The 16,541-nt window shown below is 42.3% G+C and overlaps 1 protein-coding gene across 3 annotated transcripts in view; it reads right to left on the reverse strand.

Annotated features, from left to right (window-relative positions):
• Positions 1–3,313: 3,313 nt before the first annotated feature.
• Positions 3,314–16,541, reverse strand: part of SPPL3 (signal peptide peptidase like 3) — a 124,792-nt gene continuing 111,564 nt past the window's right edge. For all 3 annotated transcript variants that reach the window (XM_084995597.1, XM_084995598.1, XM_084995599.1), the window contains 5 exons: positions 9,755–9,861; positions 9,112–9,275; positions 8,171–8,370; positions 6,970–7,079; positions 3,314–6,246 (listed from right to left, as the gene is read on the reverse strand). In XM_084995597.1, coding sequence (XP_084851723.1) covers positions 6,175–6,246; positions 6,970–7,079; positions 8,171–8,370; positions 9,112–9,275; positions 9,755–9,861 — 653 coding nt within the window. In that variant the 3' untranslated portion in view covers positions 3,314–6,174. The remainder of the gene's footprint in view (positions 6,247–6,969; positions 7,080–8,170; positions 8,371–9,111; positions 9,276–9,754; positions 9,862–16,541) is intronic.

Raw genomic sequence — 16,541 nt, forward strand, 5'->3', positions numbered from 1 at the left:
ATAAACCTGCCTTCACCCTTCTCTTGGCCACGAGCATGCAGCCCTGTGAAACAGACTCCCAGCCACCCCTTTGCCATTTACAGCTAGGCCCAGAGCTGCACAGAAAGCCAAGGACTGCAGCTCTGTGCTGCACCACTGAGTAACCGTGTGAGGATGACCACCACCCCACTTTCCCCACATCACATGAGCTGAAACAAGGCCTGCACTAGACCACGAGGGTAGGGAACCAGGATGTCTGGTTCTGTTCAAGGAGCACCCAGTCAGTGCCTGACACAGCTTAGGGTGAAACATGACTGAATTACCTCAAAATGGATGGGAAAGGGCTTTGAATTCTAAGAGAAAGATTGAGAAGGAAACAAATTATGGCTTGACACAGTCAAAAGGAGGAGTGGGAAAAGTACTGTTCTGGGAGAGGCTCCATACATGAGAAGCCGGATTTGAACCTGAAGAAGTTAAGCATTTAGTCTTACAAGTAAAACGCAGTCTACACATTGCACAGGAACAGAAATAATTTCTGGATTGTAAAAAGAAAAGCAGCTCTTACTTGGCTTATCCCTCCCAGAATGGGAGAGGGCCCAAGTTCTATTACTGGGATTTGCAGCACTTTAGTAACAAACTGCTATGGCAAGGCTGAAAATTGTAAGACACTGATGAAAGAAATCAAAGATGACACAAACAGAAAGATATATATGATGTTCTTGGATTGGAAGAATCAACATTGTCAAAATGACCATACTACCCAAGGCGATCTATAGATTTAACACAATCCCTATCAAATTACCAATGGCATTTTTCACAGAACTAGAACAAAAATTTAGAACTTTGTATAGAAACACAAAGTATCCAAGTAACCATAGCAATCTTAAGAAAGAAAAATGGAGTTGGAGGAATCAGATTCCCTGACTTCAGACTATACTACAAAGCTACCGTCATCAAAACAGAATGGTACTGGCACAAAAACAAAAATGTAGACCAATGGGACAGGATAGAAAGCCCAGAGATAAACCCATGCACCTACAGTCATTTAATCTATGACAAAGGAGGCAATAATATACAAATGGAGAAAAGACAGTCTCTTCAATAAGCGGTGCTGAGAAAACTAGCACATTCATGTAAAAGAATGAAATTAGAACATTCTCTAACACCAAACACAAAGACTCAAATTGGATTAAAGACCTAAACATAGGTTGGATACTAAACTTTAGAGGAAAACACAGGCAGAACACTATCATAAACTACAGCAATGTCTTTCTGGCCTACCTCCTAGAGTTATGAAAATTAAAAAAAAAACAACAAATGGAACTTTAACTTACAAGCTTTTGCATAGCAAAAGAAACCATAAACAAAATGAAAAGACAATCCACAGAATGGGAGAAAATATTTGCCAAAGAAGTAACCAACAGGAATAATCTCCAAAACATACAAACATCTCATGCGTCTCTACATCTAAAAAAAAAAACCCAATCAAAAAATGGGCAGAAGATCTAAACAGACATTTCTCCAAAGATAGATGGCCAAAAACCACATGAAAAGATGCTCAACATCACTAATTATTGGAGAAATACAAATCGAAACTACAATGGGAGGAGCTCCTGCTGTGGTGTAACAGGATCAGCCATGTCTTGGGAGCACCAGGATGGGATGCAGGCTCACTGGCCCACCATGGTGGGCTAAGAATCCGGCATTGCTGCAGCTGTAGCTTCAGTCACAACTCCAGCTCAGATGTGATCCCTGGCGTGGGAACTCTATGAGCTGCAGGGAGGATAAAAAAAAAACTACAATGGGGTGTCACCTCACACCAGTCAGAATGGCTATCATCAAAATGTCTACAAACAATAACTGCTGGAGAGGGTGTGGCGAAAACAGAACCCTCCTACACTGCTGGTAGAAATGTAAATTGGCACAACCATTATGGAAAACAGTATGGAGCTTCCTTAAAAAACTAAATAAAGAACTGCCATATGATCCAGCAGTCCCACTCCTGGCATATATATGAAGAAAACCAGAAGTTGAAAGATACACACACCCTAATGTTTGCTGCAGCACTTTTTACAATAGCCAAGACATGGAAGCAACCTTAATGTCCATCAAGGAGTTCTCACTGTGGCACAGTGGGTTAAGGATCAGGCTTTGTCTGTGGTGATGCGGTTTTGATCCCTGGCCTTGGAACTTCCATATACCACAGGCACAGCCAAAAACCAAAAGACAAAACTAGAAAACCACAAATGTCCATTGACAGAGGAATGAATAAAGATGTGGAACACATATACAATGGAGTATCACTCAGCCATAAAAAAGAACGAAATAATGCCATTTGCAGCAACATGGGTGGACCTAGAGATCATCATACTAAGGGAAGTAAATCAGAAAGAGAAAGACATTAATACCACCTTTATGTGTAATTTTTTAAATGATACAAAATAGAAACAGACTCACAGATTTTGAAATTACCAAAGGGGAAATATGTGTGTGTGGGGAAATGGATAAATTAGAGGTTTGGAATTACATATACATATTACTATACATAAAATAGATAACGACCTAATATATAGCAGAGGGAACTGGACTCAATATTCTATAATAACCAGAATTCACGTCTTGGCTCAGTGGTAACCCAACTAATACCCACGAGGATGTGGGTTCAATCCCTGGCCTTATTCAGTGGGTTAAGGATCTGGCATGGCTGCAGCTCTGATTCGACCTCTAGCCTGAGAACTCACATATGCCATGAGTGTGGTCCTAAAAAAAAAGAAAAAAAAGTCTGTAATAATCTATATGGGGAAAAAAAAACACGTATATATGTATAACTGATTCACTTTGCTGTACACCTAAAACTAACACAACATTGTAAATCAACTATACGCCAATGGAATTAAAAAAACAAAAAAAAAAACAAAAAAAACTCTTACCTAGCTTATCCCTCCCAGAAGAGGGGAAGGCCTGAGTCTTTTATTAGATTTGCAGTTCTCCAATACAAATTGCTGTAGAAAGGCCAACACCTGTGTTAGGAGTCCTTGTTTTTGAAGTGATGTTATTGTTGAAAATTGCAAAAGAGATGGGATTGAGTGACCAAAGGAGACTGCCCAGGCCAGTGTGCACTGGAAGACCAGAAGGAGAACAGGCCGGATTCCTTCTGAGCCTGTGCTGTCTGACCTGCTTCTGTGGAAGAGAACTGCACAGTTGACATTCATTTATGTACAAAACTGCTACATTCTGAGGTGCTGACGTAAATGTAAGGCTTTATAAAACACACATATCTACATACAACACTGGATCTGGTCAGCAGTGAGAACTGCTATGCAGACACGGTAGATTCTATTTTTAACACTTTATTGGCAAAACAGAACTCCCTTCCCTCCACCCATACAGAGTAACTAGTCTTTTTGTTTTTCTTGTGGGTAACATAACTTACCTCCTTAACCAAGGCCTGTGCTGGCAATTCAGAGGGTAGCCTCTCCCGCCCCCCCCCCCCCCACTCACATCCCTCCAGTTCCAGTTTGAGTTGTTCTAACTCAGGGAGCGGTGTAGCCATCTTATTCAGAAAAGGCATAAACGGTAGTCACAGTAATGGAACGTGCTAGGCTTTGCATAAACTTGGCTGACACATCTCTATTAGCTAAAATTAAAAAGAAGAAAGTTAACTGTGAGAGTTCCAACATGCAGACTCTGGGGGAAGATGATCCCAGACCAGGGAGGGAGGGAGGACGGGGGTCCACGCTAGAAGTCTGTCAACGTGCCTTGCCTAATGCAAGGACTTCCTAGAATACCCTCAAACTTCAAGTATCTGAGAAACCAGGAGAAATGAGATGAGGACATAACTATATCAAGTAAAGGAGGGAGGCTGGAAGGAGAAAGCCAGGCTTTAACCAACCCCCTGCCCCCGGCCACCTTTCCCCATTAGAAGAGCACTGCACTTTTGGAAGCAGCCAATTCTAGCGTGTCTGCTGTGCTTAATTTAAGACAGGAGTATCTGCAGTTCCTCTGCCTAAGTTTTAAGGGCTTTGAAGACTAGAATTGGAATCCAAATTACATTCAGGAATCCTGTGTGGGTATTTTCCTCCTCTAAAACTGCAAAGAAGTGAAGATGACAAAATTTACATTTTCTTCTGTCTGGAATTTAGTTTTGTAATGAAAAGTTAGAAAAACATTTTTGAGTATTTATGAATAGCTAGAAAAATTAAAATGACAAACTGCCAGGATATTACTTCTAACCATTATTGGCACTTGCCCTTAATCAGAGTCGTTCTGGAAGATTCCCCTCACCTCCTGCCCTCCCCCATTGAGCCATTAGCATCCTAAGAAACAACTACGGCTGCTAAGCAGGAGGCTCACTTTGGGTCTTCACAAAAACCCAGAAGCTGTTTTGAGTTCCGAGGACAGCAGAAGCCTCACAGAAGAAGCCTTGTTCTCAGACGTTTGTAGGGTGAACCAGAGCTGCAGGAGACCTGTCTGGCCACAGGGGCCTCTCGCCAGTCTCCTGAACAGGCAGAGCAGGTAGGAGATGATGGGTGCTTTGCTTGGTACCAAAAACCAAAAGTGAAGGTGAGGTAACAAAGGCTAGAAAGGAGCCATTCATTAAAAAATAACAACAAAAACCAAACAGCCCTCATCAGGATCTGAAGACATGGGGGTGGGATAGCAGTGCACCATTCTGACAGCCTCAAGCTCCCCTGACAGCTCTAGCCCCAGGACCCACAATGCACTAGTATATACACAGGTCGCCTGCTGAAGGGAGAAACCAGGACACTGGGCCCTTCTCCATCCTGCTCTCAGGTGTGCAGGCCAATCCCAGGCCACTTCTCAGCAGGCTGCGGCTGCTTCGACAAAGGCAAGCAGACACGACACTACAGTTACTGCCGGGAAGCTGGCTCTCCAGCAAAGGTCACAGCACACAGCTGGATTCTAAGGGTCACAGTGCTTGCTCTTCCCACAATTCCTGGAATATAGAGAACATTTGTCCCCAATATCCAGTTGTCGCCACAGGTAAACCAAGACTATAATCACAACAGCAAGGACAGGATTGTGTTGTTTTCCTTTTTTTTCTTAAAGGAGTGAGGGCATGGAAAATACAGCACACCAATGAAACAAAACACCAAAAAAAAAAAAAATACAAAAAAATAGAAAATAGAAAAATGTATTTACAAGTAGTACATTACTATGATCAGAAAGCACAAAGACACCTGCTGCTATAATACATGCATTGGTTCAAGAAGAAACTACCAAAGCCCTGCAAGGGAGAAGCCTGTAAAAACAAAAAAAAGGGCCAAAAAGTTTTAACTTTTCATCCCTAATTTGCTACACTGATCAAAACCAAATGACAGCCCCCCCTAAAGTCCATGAATATATCAGTACAAATACTATACTGGTCTTTAACTGCACGTTCGGTTGTGGAGGGAAAGACAGCAGCTGACCCATATACAAGGAAGCCAGAGTGAACTGCTCTACATGCTAAAAATTACAGCAAGCCCGTCTGCTACACAGCATGATCTTAGCAGGTTTTAATTTTCGTTTGTTCATATATATCTATGTGCATGTGTGTGTAGGTATGTATGTATAAAAACCGTGCCCCTGTTCACTGCCAACATATCCGGGTGGACATGAGCTTATTACAACAGATTCTTGTGTGTATGTTGTAAGAAGTCACTCAATGTCTGTGGATTTAATAAGTCACTTCACACCACAGAAAATATTTAATAAATCCAAAAAAAGGAAAGAATATAACGACAGAAGAGCTTCTGTCTCAGTTCTCTGAAACTGAGTCCCCCATAGGAAACTGGTCCCAAAGTTCTTGAGGGTTCACTGAAGAAACCAGTTTGCTAATGTTTCTCATCCTTTTAGTGTTCAAAGGTACAGAACGACTCCTTGCCGGTGTCAGTTTCAACAGTCACATCTCCATCCCCCAGAGGTAACAGTCTGGTGCAGATCCATAAAAATGGGGGAGGAAGGAGCGCTAGGGAGGGCCTGTCCTTTCAGGAGGGGCTCCACCACTCCAACGGCGGGAAGAGAAAGAACCACACAGGGCTCCAGCACCTCGCTCCTGCAAATGCAAAATCCGGTCACACAGCAGTCCTTAGACAGGTACATCTCCAAGTACCAGGCCAGCTCTAAGAGGAAACAAAACCACGAGTTGACAGAAAAGGACTTAGAAGCCATCTGGTCACTCTCTGTGATCCATCATACTTCTAGGAATCGGGAGCTGCTGGACTTGGAGTGGAAAGGCTCAGACCACATCCGCCGTAGGTCACCCTGGGAAAGAAGGAACAGGACTAAGTGACAGATTTAAACATGAGGCACACTTAACTACAAGTCCTTGCTGACTCCTAATCTCAGATCAATTGCCTCTGTGAGAATCAAAGGTCATTCAAATTTTACTCACTGAAAGGTAGCCCATCTTTCTTTGAAGAATTTACCAGAAGAGCTCTTAGGCCCCTTCAGAAGAGAAGGGCTTTTACTAACTCTGTTTTGGTGGCAGTTCTGTCATTCACAAGTCAAATGACCTAGGGAAGTTAACCTCTGTGTCTGTTTCCTCATCTGTAATGTGTGGATGATATAAACATAAATCTTGTAAATCAGATAATGTCCTTAGATTTATAACATATTTCTTAATTATTTTCAAACTTTAATGCGTAGTACTAAAAGAGCTGTTAGGTGGCAATAGGGTGCTGCTTTTAAGGGAAAGAGGAGTCTCTGCAGCTGGGCTTTAGGGATTTCAGTTAATTAACTCATGACCAGGTGGTCAGGGATCTACTCATTAGTATTTTTGGCCAGCAGCTATAAGAATCCAGAAGAGGTTGCTAGTATCAAGTCAGCAAAAATATATAAACAAATATAAAAGCAAAAACACGCCACTCTCAAGATCAAGAGCTTAGGGTGTTAAGCAGAACCACCTCCAGCAAGGAGAATACATATGGTAAGTCCAGGGTCAATGCCAAGTTATTGTTTTCACTGGTTTATAACTGCTTCTCTCACCTTTAAATAGGCCATTGTGAGGAGTGGCAATAAGGTAAATGGCACCAAATAGAGAAGGGCGGGCTGGGCTGCTCGGTGAATTCGAGATGCCACAGTAGCAGTGAGCAGACCTGTGGAGAGACAGGAATATTCGTGAATGACTCCAAGGAGCCAGCCCCAAGAGAGAAGAGCCTCTGTTACCTGGCTGCTTCTTGGCAGTCTTGAGATCATATAGCTCTAAGTGACACATTCTACCCAATGGTAGGGAGTAAAACACCCCACTCAAGCAGGTAAAGAGACAAAGAGCAGCACAGGCTTTAAACACCTAAAATTCCAAGGACCTGTGAGTGGTCAAGGCCCATTTCTTGCTCAAGTCCCTGGTTCCAGGTCTCATTTCAGCCCCAAGTGTGCCTGCTCTCCCCCTGTCTCTGTGGTATATGATGACAGCATTGGAGGCAAAAGACTGGAGTTCAAGTTCCAACTCTGCTGCTTACAACAGCTATGTAACCTTGACCAAGGCCTTTCACAACCCTGAGCCTTGGCTTTCACATCTGTCTAGTGAGGACAACACCAGGTGTCCTGCTGTGCTCAGAGTTTTCCGAGTGTACTGGTAATGAGCCCTGGCTATGGAGTGTTCCTTAGGCAGGAGGTGGGAGGTGAGAGATGCTCCTTCCCACTCACTGCCGTAGATGCTGCAGGTGCAAAAAGGTTACTACTGTTTCTACAATCCAATTACAGCCATCTCTTCCTGTCTGCCTGAACCAGAGCTGGAGAGAGAAAAACTAGTCTAGGGAGAGCCCAAGATCAGAGGTGACAGAAATGTCAGAGCAGATGAAGGGAAATACTGTCTAATAAATTAGGAAATAAACATGACATTCATTAAACTCAAGCTGAAGATTTAATTAAGCATGCAGGCTGATCCACAATCAGTGTGTGGTAGGTGTTCTCAACTCTGAGGTCTGATTATACTTTTCTTACAACATTCTTCAGACATATTGGATAGGGAACTGGGCTCCTGGCCGATACAGAGAGCATCTTTCCTCTCATGGGCCAGTTTTTTTTTTTTTTTTTTTCTTTCCCCTTCTCTGTGGTTGTTTACAATAGCAACCAGAGTTACTGCTGTCCTTCCATCTAGCATCTGCAGCTGGAAGATGTGTTTTAATTCTAGAGGTTGGAGGATAGCCAGAGAGGTGATCACATGCAGCCTCTCTGGTTTTCTTACCTACAAAGTAGCCAATGAGGGTGCAGTGAAAGTAGGAAACCTTCTGCATGCGTCCAGAGATGTTGGCGGGCCCAGAGGCACTGCAGGAGTCACCGTTGGCTTGCTTTTTGTAGTTGTCGTAACGAAGGACAAAACACAACAGGAGTCCAGGCATCACGATGTCTCCAATGCCCAACATGGAGAAGTGACTGCCAGTGGAGCTGGAATGCAGTGTCACATGTCAGGGGTGCTGCCCTTTATAACCCCATCTCTCCTGTGCAAAGTCTGCTCACTTTCTAAGAAGTCAAACGACTTACCTGAACAGTGGATGGAAATCTCTACTGAACACAACACTAGTTTTTAAGAAGTCAGAGATTAAAAGCCACGGGAGTATTGGAATGGAGGCCTTGAGCCCCAACCCCTCAGGGCTTGGGGAGAGCATTTCTCAAGCGACTGCCCAGGTGATCTGCTTAGGCACTGCTACCTCTAGAAATGTCAGGCAACTCACTGTATCACACATTCACCACTAAAACTTCAAATAAGCACTTGACTACCATCAGATATAGGAGACTGAAACAGCACATTGATTTTTCCAAGATTACAGTTCCAGGAACTGCATAATTTTAGCATTAGGACATATTTTCACAAATGTCTTAGCTGTAAGAATGATCTGGATTCTGCCATTAATTCCCTCCAGCCAACTTTAAACTACGGTGAGAGCAGTAACATATGGTTGTTTGATAACAGTGGTTAATAATAGCACCCATATCACTTAATGGTCACTCTTTTCAAGTCAGGTCAGTATTCCCTTCCTCATCTGTAAAATGGAGATGACTCACAACCCCTCCCAGTTCAGCATCAGAATGCTGATGACAAGGACAGACCAATGAGGTACGGAGGGGCAGAAGAATGCAGTGTCCCCACCATCACATGAGGAGGCTCACCCAACCTGCCAGTCCTACCTGGGGAAGACCAGTTTTCCAGGCAGAGATAGGCGAGGAACATCGCGCCCAACATTGGGCCCCAAGTGGAGCTTCCGGGACAGAACGTCAAGGGGATTGTCAGCCGGTTGTGTGGCCACCTTCACCATGACGTTGCTATTGAAGATGTAGGCGGAGAAGAACACCTGCCAAGGGGAGAGTCACCTATGAGGGATGGAACTGGAAAACACCAGGATCTCAGTACCAACCCTCTTTGTTCTTAAGGCAAAGTCTCAGCACAGCGTCAAGCTTTTTTGAGGGCATGTTTTGAGGAGAAAGAAAATCTTTGCTCCTGTGTGTACTTGCAGATTTCTTCTCTCCACACTCAGAGGAGTCCCTTATAGCAGAGCTGGCAGTGCTCCCAGGGCAGAGCACCTTGTCTGCCTGCTCCCTCTTCCACCCCAAGAGTCACACACACTCTATCTATTGTCACAAGTCTCAACAAAGGCACAGAGAGCTGCCTGCTCACCTTTTAATAGGTACAGTGCAGGACTGGAGAAGTGGCCTCAGATAGGAGATACTCTGGCCAGTGAGACTCTGGATACTTAGAGTTAACAATTTTCAGGAGTGAATGCTCCAATTAAACACAAAGGAGAACAGCAGCTTTGGGGAAACAGATACTCACCCAAAAGACATCGTAGATTAGAAGCCCTGAGAGCAGCAGGCAGGAGACCTTGAGGCTGGGCAGACGGACGAAGGCGATCATGGCGACACAGAGACCCATGGCCAAGGCTGGGGAGGGGACAGCAGTCAGTGGAGCACAGCTCAGCGCTTCTCCACAAGGTACTCAACCCATAAACCGAATAGAGTCTGTAAGTCCCTGGGGCAGCCCTAAGCCCCAATCTAAGACATTTACCTGGTACTAGTGCAAAGTGCCCACGCTTAAGCTCACTCTGACCTACCAGAATTTGGGAAAATGCCTTTTCTCGCTACACATAGCTGTTGCTCAACCGTCTATGAGTAGGAGACTATTCTGAATGAAAAACCTGTGAGCCAAGCCCAGTTCCTGACCTCCCAGCTCTTGTTACCTGACTCCCCCTTACTTCGGATGCATCACCCTTGCTCCTTTACAGCCAACTCACACCCTAGATCACACCTTTTCATTTACTTAAGGACACTGTTCCAGTTACTCATTTTATGCTCATCCTACCACACCTGGGTCTAAACTAAACACAGTCACAGTACTGCTAAGTGACAGGATTTTCCATGACTCTGCACAATGTCATTCTATCCCTAATCTTCCAAACAAACTCTGAGTTCCTTTTCTTTTTTCTTTAAATGGCTGCACCCACAGCATATGGAAATTCCTAGGCCAGGGGTTGAATCCAAGCCACAGCTGCAAGCTATGTCACAGATGCAGCAACACTGGCTCCTTTAACCCACTGTGCCAGGCTGTGTACTGAACCTGTGCCCCCGTAGCGACCGAAGCCGATGCATCACACTTTTAACCCACTGCACCACAACAGAACTCCTGAGTTCCTTTTCAACCTCTCACAACCTTTATCACATACAGCCAGTCTACAACCACTGTGGGGTGCTCCTCTTTACTGTCGCTGCACACCCTGGTTATGGTTCCCCAGACTTCCCACTTTCTCTCCTTTCCACTTACTCTTCACTGCCTTGTCAAAAGTCAGTCCACATCATTCCTTGCAGTAAGTCACTAGGTTTTCTACTCTGTGATGGATCAAGTCTGACTGTAAAGTCACATAGCCTGGGCATCACTCACTGAATGGCGCTGTGCCACGTGGGTTCGGCCTCACAGCCTCCTCCTTGCTCCTACTCCTTCTCTCTAAGCTGAGCTACTGCTCAAGTTTCCCCGTGGTACTCCAAGTTCCCTGTCTGAAGAAGCAGCAGGCATCCCATCTGACTATGTCAGAAAAGGTTCTTAATACAAGCATGGTGAATGACAACCACTCCCGCCCAAACGGTACAGCGCCACTAGCTGCGTTACAGCCCCGAAACACACTCTCAACTCTTCATCCAGCTTGCCTTTCTCTTTTTCCTCACTCTCTTCATTCACATAATCCTTAAAAATCTTACCTCCTCCTTTGGGCTGTTCCAAGCCAAAAGGAAGAGGTGATAACTTTCCCTCACTCCATGTTGCTTGAGAAAGTCCCAAGATGTTCCCCTAATAAGCTTTACTAGCAAATAAAACTTTGGTTAAATGTAAATTAATCAAAAGTGTTAGAGAAATAAATTATTACTCTCAGCCACTTAACTCTAATTATTTTCAGTGTACTACTGATATAATCTCTGTATCACCTTGTCTTCCACAACCAGTAGGGCCACGGACAAAGACAGTGACACCAAACCAAGCAAAAATGTTCTCTAAAAGGACTAGGTAACCTGGAAGGTCTGAAACAGTGCTCACTTCCAAGATGCAGGAGCTCCGGGTAGCTAAGCATGAGGAGGACTAAAGGCCAGAGCCTAGCATTTACAGCAAGAAAAAAGCCAATGATTAGATTTATGGAATTGAACTTTTTTTTTTTGGTCTTTTTGTCTTTTCTATGGCTGCATCTGTGGCATATGGAAGTTCCCAGGCTACGGTTCTAATCAGAGCTATAGCCGCCGACCTACGCCAGCCAGAGCCACAGCAACATGGGATCTGAGCCAAGTCTTCGACCTACACCACAGCTTGGGGCAACGCCAGATCCTTAACCCACTGATCGAGGCCAGGGATCGAACCCGCAACCTCATGGTTCCTAGTCGGATTCGTTAACCACTGAGCCACAATGGGAACTCCAGATTGAACATTTTCTAATCATAGGCTACTAGCAAGTACTATATAGCAAGCCATCTTTCAAGAATCTTCTAGGCCCTGAACTGCTCAGGTGAAGCAGACTGTGAGTCCAGTTCAATCCTTGAATATAAGATATGTTATACAAGATTCATCAGCCTTTGCAAACATACCACACCACTTATTCTTTCAAGTCTTCCTAAATGTAAAAGGTTTGTCAGATGAAACTGAGTAGATAAAAAAAGCTATAGATTTAGTTCAAGAAAACTCTGAAGTCCTCTTTTCTCACCACCTTGAGTTCTTAATTTCCAGGAAGGCCCAACTATATTTATTTATTAAAAAAGATTTTTTTTATTAAAGTATAGTTGATTTGCAGTATTGTGCCAACTTCTGCTGTAAAGTCTCTTCTTAATATTAATGCTTCTTGGTATAACTCCGAAAATATTCTTCATGCCTTGCCCTCTAAAACCACCACATTTATCATTGTTTTCACTCTAACTTCAGAGAACTGAGTTCAATTAAAAAAATACTCACTTAAAAAAATTCTACAACCATGTTACCACTACCTACAAAATGATTTGATTCTGCAGAGAAGTCTGTCAAGACAATCTCCACTTCAGAGAAGAATATATTTCAGAATGTTAAAGGTGCATGGCTAAAAAGCTATCTTTTCTGTAATAGCAGAAAACCAGTAATACACACCTAAAACACTTATTTGAGAACAAACAACTAAAAACTAAAAAGCACAAAGACTTTTTTTTTCCCAGGGAAAACTCCAAACTTAGTCATAAAGGCAGTTTAACCAGTACAAATGGGTAGAAAGAAGAGATCCTTGGACAAGCAGGTACTGGCAAGTAGCAAACATGATAGAAAATAATATAAAAGTTTACAAGTTAGGGCCAATAAGGTTTTGGGGAACCTCCCTGAACACTTAAATTCCATAATAGCAATCTCTTCCTGATCTTGGTCACTGTGAAAATAGTGAGGTGGGGGCTGGGGGGTTGTTTTTTTGTTTTTCTAGATGGCCAATTTTTACTGACTCTTTAACAGTCCAGAAGAAAAGAATCCTGTAGTGAGATGGCTCCTTCGCACGGCTGTAGAGAGCTGCTTCTCGCACTCTTTCTTTAGTGAGTCTAATAAGCCCATCCCCACCCCTGCCTGCAGCAGTACAGTGAGGAAAATTTTGCTGACTTGCTCTCAAATATGAGTTTCAGATGGCTGTGTAAATCAGTTTATCTTGAAAAGAATGTCATTGTGCCTCATGCCAACTTTTTCTTTCTTAGTAACACACTACTTTGGTATTTTCCTGTTCTATGTAATGCTCGGGGAGGGGAGAGAATATAAAGATCATACTGCTTACTGTTTTGAGAGGTATATGATCTTTTAAAACTTGGATCAGCAGCTTAGTAAACTTAAAACCCTTAGCAGAACAGTAAATAGGGTCATATGTGTTGGGGACACATGAGTAAAAGTTCCATGAAAGTAGATCCACCGCAAGTTACGAGTGACCACCCTCAGACCACCCAGGGGGCTAGATGCTAGTTTAAGCATCACTGTCACCAGATGGACTTTGGGTGCCAGGATCAAGACGAATCACACCTGGTTAGGTGATTATGACTTTTCTATTCCTCTGTTAAAACAGTAGAACCACAACTTTCTCATCTCATTTCATATACCATCTATGGAGATTTATGGGAGTGAGCTCTTTTAAAATTCAAGGATATCATCACAAAACAGGATCTCTTAAGAGTCAATTTTTATGGACTGAAATAATCTAGTTTAAATTTTATTCAACTAACCAGCATTTCCAGTTTTTGTTCAGAACCAGCAGTGAAGTTCCCATTACTAGAAACCGACTAGTATCCATGAGGATATGGGTTTGGTCCCTGGCCTCGCTCAGTGGATTAAGGATCCAGCATTGCTGTGAGCTGTGGTGTAGGTCACAGACATGGCTCGGATCCTGCATTGCTGTGGCTGTGGCAATAGGCTGGCAGCTCCAGATCTGACTTGATGCCTAGCCTGGGAACTTCCATATGCTGGGCACTAGTGATTTTGACTCTGCCTTCCTGTTCTGAGTCATTAAAGATCCAATATGTAAGTCTTAAGGGTAACTGATCTGCAACCTCATGGAACTACTTCTGAGTTTCAATACTTGGTTTACAATAAGCACTCCAAAAAAAAAAAAAAAAAAAAAAAGAAAGAAAAAAAAGAAAAAAAATCACTGAACTAGGACAACAAATATACATAAATTATATACTTATAAATTATAAATATAAGTTTAACATTTAAAAAAGATATCAAACTGTAAAAACAGGTTTTCTATGAATTTTAACATGTGCATGGACTTGCAGAGCGACCACACTTAGCGCTGAACAGTGTTCCACCTCAACAAAACTCCTGTGCTATTTCTTTATAGTCACACTCTGCTCCCCACATAACCACTGGCAACCAGTTTTCTGTATTCCATCACTATAATTTTGTCTTCTTAAGCAAAAAATGTAATTTCACAGGACTTGCAATCCACTCTATAGTTTCAATACCTTAGAGCTTTTTTAAAAATGTTTTTTTCTAATTTTTATTTTTATGGACCCATCTACAGCATATGGAAGTTCCTGGTCCAGGACTGAATCTGAGCCGCATTTGCTGGATCCTTTAACCTGCTGCACTGTGCTGGCGATCAAACCCATGCCTCCGTAAGTGATGCAAGCTGCTGCAGTCAGGTTCTTAACCCACTGCACCACAGCGGGAATTCTTAGAGCTTTCAACTTATTAACCTGACACATAAATTTCACATCCTTGTACTGATCAAAATAACTTATGAGAAAAAAACAAAAAACAAAACCTTGGAACATAAGGATAAGTTTTTAGTTTTCCTTGAGGTTTGAAATTTCTTCCTTATTAAAGACTATATTGCTCATTCTGGATCACAGAAAAAAAATACAGTGTAAAATCCTTTTCATCAAATTCTATCCAATTTGACCATGAGCAGAATTCTCATCTTTGGTTTTAAGTTAATTCACATTTTTAATACAAGTGTTTTTTAAATTGTAAATATAAAAACACTGCTAAAAAAAAAAAAACCCAAACTGTGCATCAAATACTATAACTTAGTTATAATGAGAGTATATATATTCTAATGTCACAGTACTTAAAATTGGGTGCATAACTTAACCCCTCTTGCACTTGAGGCACAGACAAAAAGCATCATTCTGGGTGGCTCTATAGTGAGATGATACTGAGTGGCAGTTACACTGTAGCTGTCCTCAGTGTCTGCAAAGAAGAGGAGCCCCTCAGAGCTGGACCTGGCACTGCTTCCAAAGAGCTCTATTCCAAGGTCTTGATTAGCTTGTGGCTGCTTGGAACAGGGAATAGGATTAATGTGATCCATACCCATAATCTCCACTTTTCAAATTCCTTCCTTAAAAAAATCTTTATAGATAGTGTTACAGTGTTTTAACACCCTTCCCTTCTGAAACACTGGAAGAAAGGAAAAGGTGAACAGGCTCTGTGGGGCAAAGCAGTTAAAACTTCTTGATATTAGGAAAACAATCTCTGAATGTGAGAGAAAGGAGGTGGAGATGGTTACAGGGTCTTAAAGAAAAGCCTAAAAATGTCTTATGGGAGAGAATAGAAGAATAAAAGGAGACTTTGGGAAATGATGTTTTGATAGTAAGTATGAAATATACACAGGAGTTCTGTGACTTTGGGAAGTCATGTCTCTGAACCTGCTTCCTCTTCTGTAAAGAATCTAAAATACTGCACAAATGAACCTACCTTCAATACAGAAATAGAGTCACACACACAGTGGTTGCCAAGGGGGTGGGAAGAGGGAGTGGGATGGACTAGGAGTTTGGGGTTAGTAGATGCAAACTATTATATTTAGAATAGATAAGCAATGAGGTCCTACTTCTATAGCAGAGGGAACTACATCCAATCTTCTGAGGACAGACAATGATGGAAAAATTACACTAAAGAAAGAATGTATATATATGTATGACTGGGTCACTGCTGTACAGCAGAAACTGGCACAACACTGTAAATCAACTATACTTTAATAATAAATTTTTAAAAGTAGTACCTAGTTCAAAGAGTTGTTTTCAGGATTAAATGAGAAAATCCATATAATACACCCAGCAGAGTGCCTAACGTATAAAAAGCACTCAATAAATGTAGCTATTATTGAGGTTGCAGGTTCCATTCCTGGCCTCGCTCAGTGGGTTAAGGATCTGGCGTTGCCATGAGCTGTGGTGTAGCTCGCACTCGGCTCGGGTCTGGCGTTGCTGTGGCTGTGGTGTAAGCCGGTGGCTACAGCTCTGGTTAGACCTGTAGCCTGGGAACCTCCATGTGCCGTGGGAAGCGGCCCTAAAAAAGGCAAAAAGATAACAAAAAAAGAATTAAAAATTCAGGATTTTTTATAATATTCTTAAACTATTAAAAAGGTTATGATATACTTTTATATAATGATATAGACATGTATTTATATCATCACACAAAGGAAGTCTAACACATTATATATGACATACATTATTATAATATATTCCACATATTTATGTATTATAGTGAAATCCCAGTTACATTAAGAAAGTATAGTTTACACAAAAATCTGTATTCCAGTTTTCATAGCCCTGTTATTCCTAATAGCCAAAAAAATTGGAAGCAACTGATGAAGGGATAA

The sequence above is a fragment of the Sus scrofa genome, chromosome 14 (assembly GCF_054392235.1).
Source record: "Sus scrofa isolate SSC_HxYL_T2T_F1_AM1 chromosome 14, Sscrofa_HxYL_maternal_Yorkshire_Landrace_v2.0, whole genome shotgun sequence".
Lineage (NCBI taxonomy): Eukaryota > Metazoa > Chordata > Mammalia > Artiodactyla > Suidae > Sus > Sus scrofa.